General features: G+C 38.9%; 1 protein-coding gene across 1 annotated transcript in view; it reads left to right on the top strand.

Annotated features, from left to right (window-relative positions):
• The window catches only part of DNAH8 (dynein axonemal heavy chain 8), a 324,054-nt gene that overhangs the window by 116,839 nt on the left and 191,551 nt on the right, over window positions 1–15,664 (top strand). Inside the window, exons 32-36 of the mRNA XM_049652745.1 lie at window positions 1,458–1,558; window positions 5,010–5,147; window positions 5,365–5,605; window positions 11,206–11,405; window positions 14,535–14,688. Coding sequence (XP_049508702.1) covers window positions 1,458–1,558; window positions 5,010–5,147; window positions 5,365–5,605; window positions 11,206–11,405; window positions 14,535–14,688 — 834 coding nt within the window. The remainder of the gene's footprint in view (window positions 1–1,457; window positions 1,559–5,009; window positions 5,148–5,364; window positions 5,606–11,205; window positions 11,406–14,534; window positions 14,689–15,664) is intronic.

Here is a 15,664-nt window from a genome sequence, read left to right as displayed (position 1 = left end):
TTTTCTGGGTTCACCTTGTCCCATGGACACTTTAGTCAGTAAATTTGTTGAGTAACCACTGTACTAACCACCAACAAATGTAAACAGTGCAAAATATGGCCCTTTCTAGGAACTAAGAGTTCACTGGAGTTCCTTCAAGGTCTTCACCCCTTCCTGATTTGGCTCCTTTAAAGTATGTTGTGGAATTTAAGAAACAAAACAAATGAACATATGGGAAGGGAAAGAGAGAGAGACAGAGAGACAGAGAGACAGAGAGAAGGGGAAGCAAGCCATAAGAGATTCTTTACAACAAACTGAGGATTGATGGAAGGAGGTGCATGGGGGATGGGCTAAATGGGTGATGGGTATTAAGGAAGGCACTTGTGATGAGCACTGTTATATGTAAGTGATGAATCACTAAATTCTACTCCTGAAACCAATACTACACTATATGTTAACTAACTAGAATTTAAATAAAAAATTGAAGGAAAAAAAAGAAATAAAAGAAGCTAACATAGCTGTCAGATCTGATTCACTCTCTGGGTATTGTGAGGTCTGATGCCAGACATTCTCCAGGGCTGGAAATTTGGGATCCCTATTGATATGTTATACCCTTTATGTGGAACACACATATCTCATCACAGGTGGGTTATTTCTATTTGGTTTGGTGCTTTAAACACTATTAATACTTAGCATTGTAAGTATAGGAGATTCCACTTTTGGTTCAAAGGGCATGTGCATTAACTTCGTTGATTCAGATTGCTGGAATTCTTTCAAATGGTATTAAAATGGAATCCTTCATTTTATACACTATTGCTTGGAGAGAAAACAGGGTTGAAAGGATTATACTCACTCATTTGGACCATGTAGAAGAGATGACAAGTCTAAATTAGTGAAAAAGCCTGAATTATAGGTTATTTAAAATACTGTTTTAGTACTTTCAGACATATTTATGGGAACTTGAGAACCAGGTCTTCTAGGGACCACTTAATTTATTAAAGAAAAAAAATTCATGTAAAATGGATACTTTTTTTTTTTTTTATTTTTTTTTTTTTCAACGTTTATTTTATTTTTGGGACAGAGAGAGACAGAGCATGAACGGGGGAGGGACAGAGAGAGAGGGAGACACAGAATCGGAAACAGGCTCCAGGCTCCGAGCCATCAGCCCAGAGCCCGACGCGGGGCTCGAACTCACGGACCGTGAGATCGTGACCTGGCTGAAGTCGGACGCTTAACCGACTGCGCCACCCAGGTGCCCCAAATGGATACTTTTAAAATGCTTAAAAGTTAATTTTATTAAGTGGTCAACTTTTCTTCTGATAGCTTGGTATCAGAAGTATAAATTTCTTCACAGATCCTTGTTTCATAGATATTATTAAACAAACCACAATGTAGCTTTTATTCCAGGTATAATAAATTCTACCTTAATGGGGCCTGAATTAATTATATTTTGCTACAACTTAAAAATCTTCTTATAGGCCAATTTTGATGATCTGTGGAGGAAGTTTGTTACATATTCATCTGGTGAACAACTTTTTGGATTGCCTGTGACTGATTATGAGGTTTTACACAAAACTAGGTAGGTTTAGAAACTGTACAAGTGTTACATGCAAATAATTAAATTCTGTCCATTAGAAGAATCATGCCATCATTAAATCCTTTATCATGCAGACAGCCTTCCCTAGAACACTCCTAAATATCCCCCTTATTCCTGGCTATTCCTGACCCACTGGATACATGGTCACCATATACAACAGAAATGTCCTTGAGGAGTTGAAAATAGGTTGCCAAAGTTGTGGTATTTGTGGTCTATATTTAGCCTGTAGAAGCACTGCAATTTTGGATTTTTTTTTTTTTAATTTAGAGGAATAGCCATCCTTGGCTTTCCAACCCTTCTTATTGCATTTATGCTAAGTGCTCTTCGCTTTTGAGTAAACATAGAATTCATCAGGATTGAAGGCCAAGGAGCTTAACTGATTTTAAATAGTAAGTAGATCTAGGAATTAAGCAAGTATATCTTAATGGAATTTTGTGTAACTTTCCTCAAACTCAAAATTAGAACAGTGGCTTTAGCTTATTAGGATCATGTTTTCAGTAAAGAACTTTATGTTGATTTCATCAAAGTTCTAACATGTCTTTGCAAAATAGATAAGAAATTTTCTGACCATAAATTAATGCTTCCAACTACCTTAGGGTAGATGGCTTGTATTTTTTTTCCAAGCAGTCATTCACCAAGTTTAACTGGATGACCAGTTGTGTTAGAATTGCAGATGTCTGTTCTTTGCCCTGACTTACTAAATCAGAATCTCAGGGATTGGGTCCTGCATTTTCATAAATTCTTTAGTTAATTCTTTGCATGCTCAGTGTGAGACTCAGTGTTTTCTTTTAGCCCTCAGTATTCCAGGAAAAAAACCATCCTCATTTACTATTTATTTTTTTATATTTAAGTGATTTATGAGTAATTTGCAAACGTACAAATAAGGTAATGGTGAAAAGCACTTTTATTAGAAAATGTAGTGAGAATTTAAGCAGTGAAAACCCAAACTTTTACTCCATAATACCCTGGTTTGAAGATATTTACACAAAGTGGAAACTGACTTCGGAATCCAACTATAACAGAACCAATGTGAGTTTGCTCCTTGGTGAGTCAGAAACTGCACGTTTGAGTTGTCACACAAAGAAAACTTTATTTGCAGCAAATAAAGAGATCATGGGGAATAGCTTCCAAAGCCATGATTCCCTAAGAGAGGGTGAATGGGTTCTTTTTATTTAGGGTTAGAATGAATATATCAATAGGAAAGCTCTGTCATTGTTTGTAAAGGCAGGCATGAGATTGCGCATGTGCCTTAAGGAAACATGCCAATACACACATTGTATGTTATGTAAATGAAGCATGTGCTTCTCCATCAGCGGAGATTTTAGTATTATAATGCGGTGAAGGTGATTGTAAGTCATTCCAGAGGTCACTCCATGGGTCCATATGAGTTTAGCTCCAAGGATCTGGGCGAGTGGGAGGTCTTGTGAGGGCAGTGGATACCACCTGAGTAGTGGTTTTGGGTTTCCTTTGCCTAAGTTAAGAGGTAAGACAGAAAGAAAAGCTTAAGGAAAAATTTAAGGCAAAGATTAGTGAGTACAAGCACTGGGACAGTAAAGGTCAGTTCTTGGATTCTTGCTGGTGACACCACCAACTTCTCATCAGCTGTCATGCACAAACCTGGACCATACCCATTCTGTAGGCACTGATTTCCGATTTCAAATCCATCTCCAACAGCTTCTAGCTTACTATTACTTCTGACTTTTTTTGGACTTGCATTGCTAAACCCCAGAACTGTTGAAAACTCAGACACCCATAATTTTGTTGAAGAGAGGATCACCATCTTTCTTGCATTATGAATGCAAAAAATCTTTATTTTCACATTTGAAGGATCAAGTCCATGAACTTTTTCATTTCTGCATCATCTGTCTTTGAGTACAAATCTGCCTTCAGTGTCTGTCTACTTAGGGGATGTCCCAAATAAAAGTTACACAAACATCACAGATAATGGAAGAACAGTCATTTATCCTTTTCACGAAATGGGATGGTTTAGGTTCTTGTAAAAATTTGCAGGATGAAGCCCTTGCCTCTACATAAACATATTGTCCACTCATAAATTACTGATTTGGGTAAAATTCATCCAGGTAATTATCATCTAAAGACCCACAGTCTGAGATCTCACTTACATAGCCATTTGGACTATCACAGTTAGAGTCTAGTGTGTTGCCCTGTGTCTCTTTCCTGTTCAATACTTGGGAAACACACTCTTTTGTCAGTTGCCTTCTCTTTGCTGTTTTACATAAAAAATGACCAATTCCTTAACTGTATTAAGTGAGAGCTAAACAACAACAAAAGCAAAACAAAAATGGTGTCTCTCCAGAGTTCTTTCTTGATACTTTCTTTCTTTTTTTTTTTCAATACAATGATCATTTTATTTTTATTTATTTATTTATTTTAAATATGAAATTTATTGTCAAATTGGTTTCCATACAACACCCAGTGCTCATCCCAACAGGTGCCCTCCTCTTGATACTTTCTTAAAAGATGATGCAATGCTTTGGGCAACACAATAAGAAACCTGAAGAAAAATTGTTGTCCCTTTTTTATTGGAGATCTTGTTGTTCTTTTTGTATTATTTTAGTCATTTTTAGCATAGTTGGAAATACTCCATGATTAACAATGGGATCATTCCTAAGAATCAGCAAAATGAAGCAAGAATTGGAAAAACAGAGTGTTTTTTAAAGGGCCCAGTGTGCCCATTTGATAATTGCAAGATAGAATGAGTTTTACTTTATTAAAAACATAAGCAAATTTTAACTTCGGCCTTTGCATTATTTATAATAAATAATAAAAGTTGTGAACATCAATCCTTACAAATAGTTAGAACTGCTCAAGAAATAAACTCAAAAACTGAAATTGGGTCTAGGGGGGACCCTCATGGTCTGCTAAGCGTTGAGGAATTCTTGGGAGCATCAACAAACTCAATTTTTGGTGTATTACACGATAAAAGGACTTTTTCTAGGAATCTATAATCGCTCCTATTATTCTTGCTATGTATATAACTCCATTTGGGTACATGAGGGAAAGCTTTTGGTAGGAAAGTGATGTTTAAGTCACTTCCTAAAGATAGATGTTCTCATAAAAAAAAACAACTTGCATTTGAAAGAAAAAAAATTAAAATCTTAGCCTTAGCTTTGATCTTACCAAGTGCCGGTCACACTGTTTGCAGTGACTGGAATGGTAATAATAATCAAGCCATTTGTTAGTGTCAAGTCATAGTGTGACTTGGAATATTTGAGAGCTGTACACTTGACCCGATTGATGGAGCTTTAATAAAATCTTTGTTTGGAAACTAACAGGGCTTTTTGCATATTGGTGTCTATAAAGTACACATGTGATGTATGAAATATTTGATTGGATGAATTCTGTCTATCCAATAATGACATTTATTTTTAAAATACACATTATGCAATGACTTAAATATTTGGTTTCCCAGAAAGGAACTCAACTTGCTGCAGAAGCTGTATGGACTCTATGATACCGTAATGAGCAATATTAGTGGTTATTACGAAATACTTTGGGGAGATGTAGACATTGAAAAAATTAATGCAGAACTGCAGGAATTTCAAAACAGGTAAGTTTTAATTGAATTAAACTTACCTTTTTCTAGTGGCTATCTTCATAGGATCTTGTAGGTATTTAACAAATGAATCTATCCTCTGATATATTGCCATATATATATATATATATATATATATATGGCAAAGTTGTTATATGTGTGTGTGTGTGTGTGTGTGTGTGTGTGTACACACAAAGAAATTTGTAGTGATACAAATTTTTTTCCCTGAAAGGTGTCGTAAACTCCCAAAAGGGCTTAAAGATTGGCAAGCTTTTTTGGATCTGAAAAAAAGAATTGATGATTTCAGTGAGTCATGTCCTCTACTGGAAATGATGACCAATAAGGCAATGAAACAGAGACACTGGGATCGAATCTCTGAGTTAACTGGAACCCCGTTTGATGTGGAATCTGATTCATTTTGTCTTAGAAATATTATGGAAGCACCACTACTTAAAAATAAGGATGACATTGAGGTACAAAAGCTTATATCTTATCACTGGTTCATTAAAGAACATCTTTTTCTTTTCTGGGGCACCTGGGTGGCTCAGTCAGTTGGGCATCCAGCTTTGGCTCAGGTCATGATTTTGCAGTTCACGAGTTCAAGCCCCGTGTTGAGCTCTGTGCTGACAGCTGCTTCGGATTCTGTGTCTCCCTCTCTCTGCCCCACCCCACTTGTGCTCTCTCTCTCTCAGAAATAAACATTAGAAAAAAAATTTTTAAAAATCCTTTTCTTTTCTGAAAATTGTACATTTTATGTAAGAGTGTACTAATTGCCTTATATAATGTACCCTCAAAATTTGGAATCACCCTGAACATCCTTTGATTTTGCAAAATAATACAGTAACTCAAGGAGATAAGATGATTATTTGAAATATGTTCATTTGGGAGGTCCTAAATCTATCTTCCTTGTCCCTTAACTACACTTTCATTTAAAAGCAAAAAGTCTGTTTATTTCTGTATTACATTCCTGATGAATTCCTTAGAACATTTTCCAGATTTCTAATTCTATACTTTTCCTTATTAATCTACTACATATTATTTTTCCTTTCCAAGATTTTAAATTGGTTCTTTTGTGTGTGCTTAGTGTTTGTATGGTATTTCTTTTTTATTATTGAGATATAATTTCTATAATTATATGATTTTTATTGCTGAGATATAAACTTATTAGTTTATGTTTGTAACATAATGACTCTATACATGTGTATATCACAACGTGATCACTGCAATATATGTAGTTAACATCCATCACCACACATAGTTAAGATTTTTTTCTTGTGTTGAGAACTTTTCTCTTAACAACTCCCAAATACACAATACAATATTGTGAACTATAGTCATCATGCTATACATTAGATCCCCAGGACTTATTTGTGTTATAACTAGAAGTTTGTACCTTTAATCACCCTCACCCATTTCATTTGCACCGCCACCCCCCTAACCCCCTACCCTGCCCCAACACACACACCCGGCTGGCAACACTAGTCTGTTCTCAGTATCTATGTTCTGGTTTCTTTCTTTTTGAATTAGTGTTTTCATTTTCTTTGAATAAATACCCAGAAGTGGTATTGCTGGATCATATGTAGCTCTATTTTTAATTTTTTTTTTTTCAGAACCTCCATACTGTTTTCTATAGCGGCTGAACCAATTTACATTCCCACCAACAGTGTAGTGTGCAGGTTTCTCTTTTCTTCTCATACTCACTGATACTTGTTATTTCTTGTCTTTGTCAAGATAGCCACTCTGACAGGTATGAGGTGGTATCTCACTGTGGTTTTGATTTGCTAATCCCTGAGGATTAGTGATGTTGAGCACATTTTCCTGTACCTGTTAGCCATTTGCATGTCTTCTGTGGAAAAATGTCTATTCTGATCCTCTCCCATTTATGAATTGGGTTGGTTGGGGTTTTTTCCTATTGAGTCGTGTGAGTTCTTTGTATATTTTAGACATTAACTCCTTATCAGGTTTATGATTTGCAAATATTTTATTTCATTTGTAGTTTGCCTTTTCATTTTGTTGATGGTTTTCTTAGCCATGCAGAAATGTTTCAGTTTGATGTTGTCCCATTTGTGTATTTTTCCCTGTGTTTCCTTGGCTTTGTTGTCAACATTTCTTGTAAGATTTGTCTAGTGGTGATGCACTCCTTTAGCTTTGGCCTGTCTGGAAAACTTTATCTTTCCTTTGATTTTGAAGGACAAATTTGCCAGGTAGGGTATTCTTGATAGCGGGGTTTTTTTTTTGTTTTTGTCTTTTTTTTTTCTTTCAGCACTTTGAATATATTGTGTTCCTCCCTTCTGGTCTGCACAATTTCTGCTGAAAAATCTGCTATTAGTCTTGTGAGAGTTCCCTTGTATGTAACAAGTTTTTCTCTTGCTACTTGTAAGATGTTCTCTTTGTTTTCAACTTTTGAGACTTTAATTTTAATGTGTCTTGGTGTGGATCTCTTGGTTCATCTGTTTTGAAACTCCCTGGACTTCCTAGATGTGGATGTCTGTTTCCTTCCTCATCTTAGGGGAGTTTTCAGCCGTTATTTCCTCAAATAAATTTTCTGCCCTCTTTTCCTTCTGGGACTTGTATAACATGAATGTTGGCCCATGTGATCTATCTTAAATTTAAGTCCCTTAAATTATCTTCACTATTTTTCATTCTTTGTTCTTTTTGCTCTAGTTGGGTAAGTTCTACTGCCCTGTGTTTGAGTTCATGATCCTTTCTTGTGCTTCATCTAGTTTGCTATTGAATTCCTTTATTGTATTTTTCTGTTCTGTGATTGTGTTCTTCAGCTCCATGACTTCTGTTTGGTACTTTTAAAATATTTTCTTTCTCTTTGTTGAAATTCTCACTTTGTTCATGCATGTTTCTCCTGAACTTGTTAAGTATTATTATGACCATTATTTTGAGCTATTTGGTAAATCACCCATCTGTCTCATTGAAGTCTTTTCTGAGGTTTTATCTTGTTTCATTTGGGCCATATTCCTCTGTTTCTTTACTTTCCTCTCTGTGTTGGTTTTTATGCATTATATAAAACAGCCACCTCTCTCAGTCTGGAAGGAGAAGCCTCATGTAGGAAATGAGCCTTATCATTCAAGCCCACCTTAGCTCTTGCTTGGCTCTCAGAACTTTGTGTTTCTTCTAGTACTCTACTTCATCCTTAGTTACTCCCAGTAACTGGAGGTGTCACAAGACCTGTCAGGCTCCAAAGTGGATTTAGGCTGATTGGAAGCCAAATTCTCAGGCAGCCACTTTTAAAGTATGCAAATATACCTCTTTTAGGGGAACACTAGGAAATGGACATTTCTGTCTGTTCTATGTGCACGGAACCCTGGGATGATAGCCAGTTAAGAACTTTCTTTGTTTGCTGCCATCCTGTTGAACCCATGAACCCAAGCCCCTCTACTCACCAGACTCAGGCCATCAAGGGATGTGCCTTTTGAGTGACAGCAACAGTTGTTCACACAAGTTCCTTTCTTGGAGATGCCAGCATTTGGGAGCATGGCATAAGGAAGTTGAAGAGACCACCCACCCTACAAAGTCTCTGGAGAGGATTAGAGTTGGCCCTCGGATGTATGTTTAATTAGAAGCCTACTCCTCAGGCCACGGCTGTGAAGTTACACTGATAGTCCTCTCCCATAGTACGACTGAGCATTCCAGTCTGCTGTCTCTGCACTGGGGGTAGGTAGCTGGTTAAGAATGTTTTCCTGGTTTGTTATGGTCCTGTGGCACCTCCAACATAAACCTCATTTGCCACCAGAATCAGGTGCTCAAGAGACATCTCCTGGGTGGCAGCTGCAAAAACAAACAAAAAAACAAAAACAAAACAAAACAAAACTCAGGACACCAGACATGTGCATAAGCTCCTTTCCAGGAGATAGCAGTGACCTGGGGTGAGGCAGAGGACAGTGCAACGGTGGTGCCCACTAGCCTCTGTCTTTGGAGAGAACCCCTAGTCCTGTGTTACATTAGATGCCTGACCCTCAGACAGAAGCTCTAAGATAAGCAAAGAGGCCTTCTTTACAGAAAGGCTGGGCAGTTTTCAGTGGGTTGTCTCTGCGCTGGGCCCTGGGGTGTGGCCAGATATGTCTATGCAAACCCTTTATAACTGCTTCCCCTGCCCCTCTCCACAACTCACCACAGCCCTCAGGCCTGGGCTTCATGTCCACCCACTGGTTTGCATATCTTTTTCACTTCTGGTTCATGGAGATGTTTGTTTGGCTTTTAAGCTTGGCTATGTTTTTACTTTCTCTTTTTTGCATTTTATCCACTATTCTGTATTTTTGGAGTCAGGGAACTGTACCATGTAACCAGAAATCTCTCATATATATGGTTTTGAGTCTCCTGCCCCTCCTTTTTCCCTTAACTACATATGTACACCAGCAGTTGTTTTCAAAACATTATGTCCTGTTTATCAATGTCATTCAAATACTACTGAAGGAAACAAAATGACCATCTCATTCTTAGAGGTAGGTTTTTACACTTAAGAATATAGCCATTTATAAGCTGTGCTTTGAAAACATCATTTTATACTTCCAAGGAATTCTAGGCCTCAGTTACTATTTGCACCCCAAAATGGATTCTTAGTGCGGTATACCCTGGTACATCCTGTTTGCTCTGCTCTGCATGTCCTGCTATTAACCAAGCTGGATTCCTTCTGTCAATGGACTCACTGCCTCCAAAGGAACTCTTTTCCCTTGCTGTAGAACATCTCCTCCCACCACCCATTGGAATCTCACTCGGTCTCAGATGCTCCCTCCTCCATGAAGCCTTCCCTCCTGACTGCAGGCAGAAATCCTTTCTCCCTCTTCAGAACTCACAACAAGTCTTACCACGCTTAGGACATTTATTACACACCCATTTGGATTATAATTATCTGTGGAAATACTTTGCACCTTTCAGTTCCTTCCCATCTGTGAGATTCTGTGATTCTAAGTATGAAAATAAATAGAGGCATGGTGGGGAAAATACCTTACTTTTACTTTCCCTGTGAGACTTTCATATCGAGCGTTCTCAGAAAAACAGGAAAACTTGTAAGAAAAAAAAATAGAATAACTTTTAAGCAAATGAAATATTCGTATCAGGGCCAGAAGAAGCAGGAATCTGGCAATGACTGATTATATGTTACTTCAAAGAGGTCAAAGGACTCCCACATACATTCTCAATTGTTTCTCATGGCAAGTTGCTGAGATAGAGCAGCTGGGGTTATCTCTGTTTTGGCCAGAAAACTCCAATGAAAAATATAATCAAGAAACATGACGATTTAAGTTCTGCTATTGCATGTAGGTGGTACAATAAAATAATCAGTGGTCAGACAGTCAAGAGAGTTATTATTTGAACTTGTAATACGATGATCTTGAGACCTTGGGTTTCTTTTTTTCTTTTAAAAAAGAATTTTTTTTTAATGGTTATTTATTTTTGAGAGACAGAGACAGAGTGCGAGTTGGGGAGGGGCAGAGAGAGAGGGAGACACAGAATTTGAAGCAGGCTCCAGGCTTTGAGCTGTCAGCACAGAGCCTGATTCAGGGCTCAAACTCACAAACTGTGAGATTGTGACCTGAGCTGAAGTTGGATGTTAAACTGACTGAGCCACCCAGGCACCCCTTTCTTTTTCTTCTTTTTCTTTTTCTTTTTCTTTTTCTTTTTCTTTTTCTTTTTCTTTTTCTTCTTCTTCTTCTTTTTCTTCTCCTTCTCCTTCTCCTTCTCCTTCTCCTCCTTCTCCTTCTCCTTCTTTTCCTCCTCCTCCTCCTCTGTCTTCCTCTTCCTCTTCTTTTGACAGAGAGAGTGAGAGTGAGAGCAAGCATGAGGGAGGGGCAGAGAGAGGGGGAAGGAAAATCTTAAGCAGGCTCCACGTCCAGTGTGGAGCCCAACACGGGGCTCAGTCTCATGACTGTGAGATCATGACCTGAGCCGAAATCAAAAGTCAGATAATTAACTGACTGAGCCACCCAGGTGCACCTTGAGTCTTGGTTTTTTGGCCACAAAATGACTATGACTTCTAGGTCCAAACTCAAAAATTCATTATTTTACAAGGCACTTAATTTATAATTGAAAATGTCATGACATATTCTTTGATCTCCCTCTGAAGGACATTTGCATATCTGCCATTAAGGAAAAGGATATTGAAGCCAAGCTGACTCAGGTGATTGAAAACTGGACCAACCAGAACCTGAGTTTTGCCGCATTTAAGGGAAAGGGAGAGCTCCTTCTCAAAGGAACTGAATCAGGAGAAAGTATCACCTTGATGGAGGATAGTTTAATGGTCTTAGGTTCCTTACTAAGCAACAGGTAATTTTATAGTTTGGTGGGGGAAGGTTTTAATTTGGTTTTTGGAATTATATAATACTAGGTGACAGCCCAGTTTTACAGCTGTGGCATAATATAAGATTCTGACCTAAAATGCTCACTGTTGTCTGTTCTCACACAAGCTACCTATTTTCCCTAACAATCATGGCCTCTGTCTCTTCTTTATGGTACTCATCTCTCCTTCCTATTTTCCTGGTGGGCCCCATCATAATTACTTTCCCCCAAATAGGCAGCTTATCTCCTGAACATTTTGGCTCCCCACCATGATGATCTATTTTATTTTCTTTCTCTTTCATTCCTCCAATCTGTCATCTTTGGCCTCCTTGGCTAGCCCTGCTCAAGTGTTCATCCAGTGGCCCAGGAGAAGTATCCTGGCAACACATTAAAGAACTGTTATCACTAGGGGCTTGTTACTTAAACACTTTATGCATCTTTTATCGTGAAAAGTGTCTCTTTATGTGCTGGGTTTACTGTGCCCTAAATGAAACAACCTGTCCATCTTTGCACTACTGTACCAGCTGGAAGGTGACTATGACCTTAAGTGCAGCTTTAGAAAATGGGAATCGGTCAGACTAAGTATACTGTCAGGTCTTAATCTGGGCATTAGCAACCTTTAATCCCCTAGCTGACTATGCAGTAATTCTCAACTGTTCTTTGCCATAATACTTCTAAGAAATATGCCACAACTTTGTCATTAGCAGAGGTCAGTGTCTAGGGTACATGGGAATTCCAACACCCCTTGTCCAGGTTGAGATCACTGGTTAATGAATGACATCCTGCATGACTTCTGGCCCCAAAGTCTGTCTTGTATTTGGATAACGTACTTAATTTCAAAGCTCCTAGTTCTAGGAGTTTCGTGTTGACTTGCTATGGTTAAGATCCTACTTATGTCTTCTGCTGTCAGGGAATATGAATAATCCTGGCACAGGTGACCATGGGATATTCAGTGGTTTCTGGACCTCATGGGATACTATGTCCACATGGATCACTGCTAATTTTACCATCCTAATTTCCTAAATGACTTCTTTCTTAGTTATTTTTTAAATGTGCTATTTATTTTTGGGGGGCAGGAGAGAGGAGGGCAGAGAGGGAAGATGACAGAGGATCCCAAGTAGGCTCTGCAGTGACAGCAGAGAGCCTGGTGTGGGGCTTGAACTCACAAACCGTGAGATCATGACCTGAGCCAAAGTTGGACGCTTAACTGACTGAGCCACCCAGGCGCCCCCACTAAATGATGACTTCTTGAAAAAAGGCTGTGGAGTCATGTGAATAGTTCTGTGGCCAAAGAATTCAGGATTTGAGGCCTTTCTTAATTTCATACTTAACTTGCATTTAGCCTGATCAGTATAATATTTATAGCACTAATAAAATCAATGTTGAGGCAGTGGCTGCTGGGTCTCTAGGGTGACCTGGAAGTGACCTCAGAAAGAAATTGTATATTCCATGGGTGAGACTTAACTCCAGATATTGCCTGGATTGTGACACTTTCCTACTGGATTCCTGATTGGTCTATGGCACTCCCTATCGGTCTTGACAGGTTCCACCATGCAGAGTTGTGCAATGCAAGGGCCTGGCCATAGGACCGAAACTGGTTATGCTAGATTTTATTTCAAGTCTCCCATTTTCATGTTGGAAGTTACATGAAATATAACCATCAAATATGACTCTTTTTTTTTTCCTCTGTGCAGGACTATTTTGGGCCTCAAATATCTAGTTGCTTCAACCCCTTGAGGTTCCCATCCATACCATCTTGGTCTGCATGTTTTAATTTTGAAGATTGCTTTTAGCATATTGACTGCCTTTCAGCTCCAGAACAATGGTCAGACGGACAGTAAATGGGTGTTGATAAAAATGCCTGTTACTATCTGAATAGCTCACCTATCTCCTTGGGGCAATTTTTGTGCAACTCACTTTATACCTCCATGTATAACATAGACTTCTAGAGAAGTTATGGGTTGCACTCACCCATCAGACCCCATTCAGACCCAGAAGACCCGCTTCAGACCCAGAAGAACCCCCTTCTGTATGTGAGCAACCTGTCCTGGATCAAGACAAGTTTTTTTTTTTTTTTTTTAAAATTTTTTTTTTAACGTTTTTTATTTATTTTTGGGACAGAGAGAGACAGAGCATGAACTGGGGAGGGGCAGAGAGAGAGGGAGACACAGAATCGGAAACAGGCTCCAGGCTCCGAGCCATCAGCCCAGAGCCTGACGCGGGGCTCGAACTCACGGACCGCGAGATCGTGACCTGGCTGAAGTCGGACGCTTAACCGACTGCGCCACCCAGGCGCCCCATGACAAGTTTTAAGAACCTTGTATTGACAATCACCAGAAAATGCCACTATACCATATCGAAACCACTTGTCATTGCCACAAACTAAAATTGGCTTCTTAATCCAACTGTAGGCAGTTGGGTCCTTACCCAGTATCTTCCCATCACTTCTTGCATGACATCCATTGTGTTTCTTGTCTTTTTTGGTTGTGCCCAGCTTTCTGGACACCTTGAATTCTCATGAATCCTTTTCTAGCCCTGATGTTGAGAAAGCAGGAAGCATGCTATTTGGGGGCAGCTATTCTAGATCTCTAATACCATACAATCTAGGCCCAGTGCCTGGTGAAACCAGCAGTCTTTGGATGAGAAAAGCAGCACCTGTAAATGGACATCAACCCTCAATCTTGACATTGGCCTTGTGGTACTAGTTTCATGGACCAGTAACAGTGCCCTAAGTGTTATTCTTGCAGACCAAGTTATTCTTGCTTACTTCGATTTGGTTCACCAAAGTCTTGTAAAAACACCTTATTCCTTGCCTTCCCTTTACTCCCAGAAACAACAAGCACAGTTCCTTTGCTGGACCTCTGTCACAAAACTCAGTCCATTTTCCTAGTCTATGACTAATATGTGGAAACAGATAAAATCACTATAATTATATGAGTTTTATTCCTAGAAAAGCAAGTATCTCATTAGCTGTGTGAAAATTATTAGGAACTGCCTTTTAAGGAAAAAAAATGTTCATTTCCAAAGGAATGTTTCTCCTGTAACTTTGTTAGGCCATGTTATTTTCTGAATCATATATCCTTAAAATATAGTGTTTTTTCCATTTTCACTTTTTAGATATAATGCTCCATTTAAAAAAACCATCCAGAATTGGGTGTATAAATTGTCCACTTCCTCAGATATAATTGAAGAGTGGCTAGTAGTCCAGAACCTTTGGGTTTATCTTGAAGCTGTCTTTGTGGGTGGAGATATTGCCAAACAGCTACCTCAGGTAAATATGGTTTTTGTATGGTGGGAATGCAAACTGGTGCAGCCGCTCTGGAAAACAGTGTGGAGGTTCCTCAAAAAATTAAAAATAGACCTACCCTATGACCCCGCAGTAGCACTGCTAGGAATTTACCCAAGGGATACAGGAGTACTGATGCATAGGGGCACTTGTACCCCAATGTTTATAGCAGCACTCTCAACAATAGCCAAATTATGGAAAGAGCCTAAATGTCCATCAACTGATGAATGGTTAAAGAAATTGTGGTTTAGGGGCGCCTGGGTGGCGCAGTCGGTTAAGCGTCCGACTTCAGCCAGGTCATGATCTCGCGGTCCGTGAGTTCGAGCCCCGCGTCAGGCTCTGGGCTGATGGCTCGGAGCCTGGAGCCTGTTTCCAATTCTGTGTCTCCCTCTCTCTCTGCCCCTCCCCCGTTCATGCTCTGTCTCTCTCTGTCCCAAAAATAAATAAAAAACGTTGAAAAAAAAAATTTAAAAAAAAAAAAAAGAAATTGTGGTTTATATACACAATGGAGTACTACGTGGCAATGAGAAAGAATGAAATATGTCCCTTTGTAGCAACGTGGATGGAACTGGAGAGTGTTATGCTAAGTGAAATAAGCCATACAGAGAAAGACAGATACCATATGTGTTCACTCTTATGTGGATCCTGAGAAACTTAACAGGAACCCATGGAGGAGGGGAAGGGGAAAAAAAAAAAAAAAGAGGTTAGAGTGGAAGAGAGCCAAAGTGTAAGAGACTCTTAAAAACTGAGAACAAACTGAGGGTTGATGGGGGGTGGGAGGGAGGGGAGGGTGGGTGATGGGTATTGAGGAGGGCACCTTTTGGGATGAGCACTGGGTGTTGTATGGAACCCAGTTTGACAATAAATTTCATATATTAAAAAAATATATATATATGGTTTTTGTAACTACTGATAGAATGATTTGTGTTGTGTGTATGTCTCTGGAGAAGTCTTTATAAAG

This window comes from Panthera uncia (genome assembly GCF_023721935.1).
Source record: "Panthera uncia isolate 11264 chromosome B2 unlocalized genomic scaffold, Puncia_PCG_1.0 HiC_scaffold_24, whole genome shotgun sequence".
Lineage (NCBI taxonomy): Eukaryota > Metazoa > Chordata > Mammalia > Carnivora > Felidae > Panthera > Panthera uncia.
Note: the sequence above shows the minus strand (reverse complement) of the source record. Positions and strands in the feature narration are given on the sequence as shown.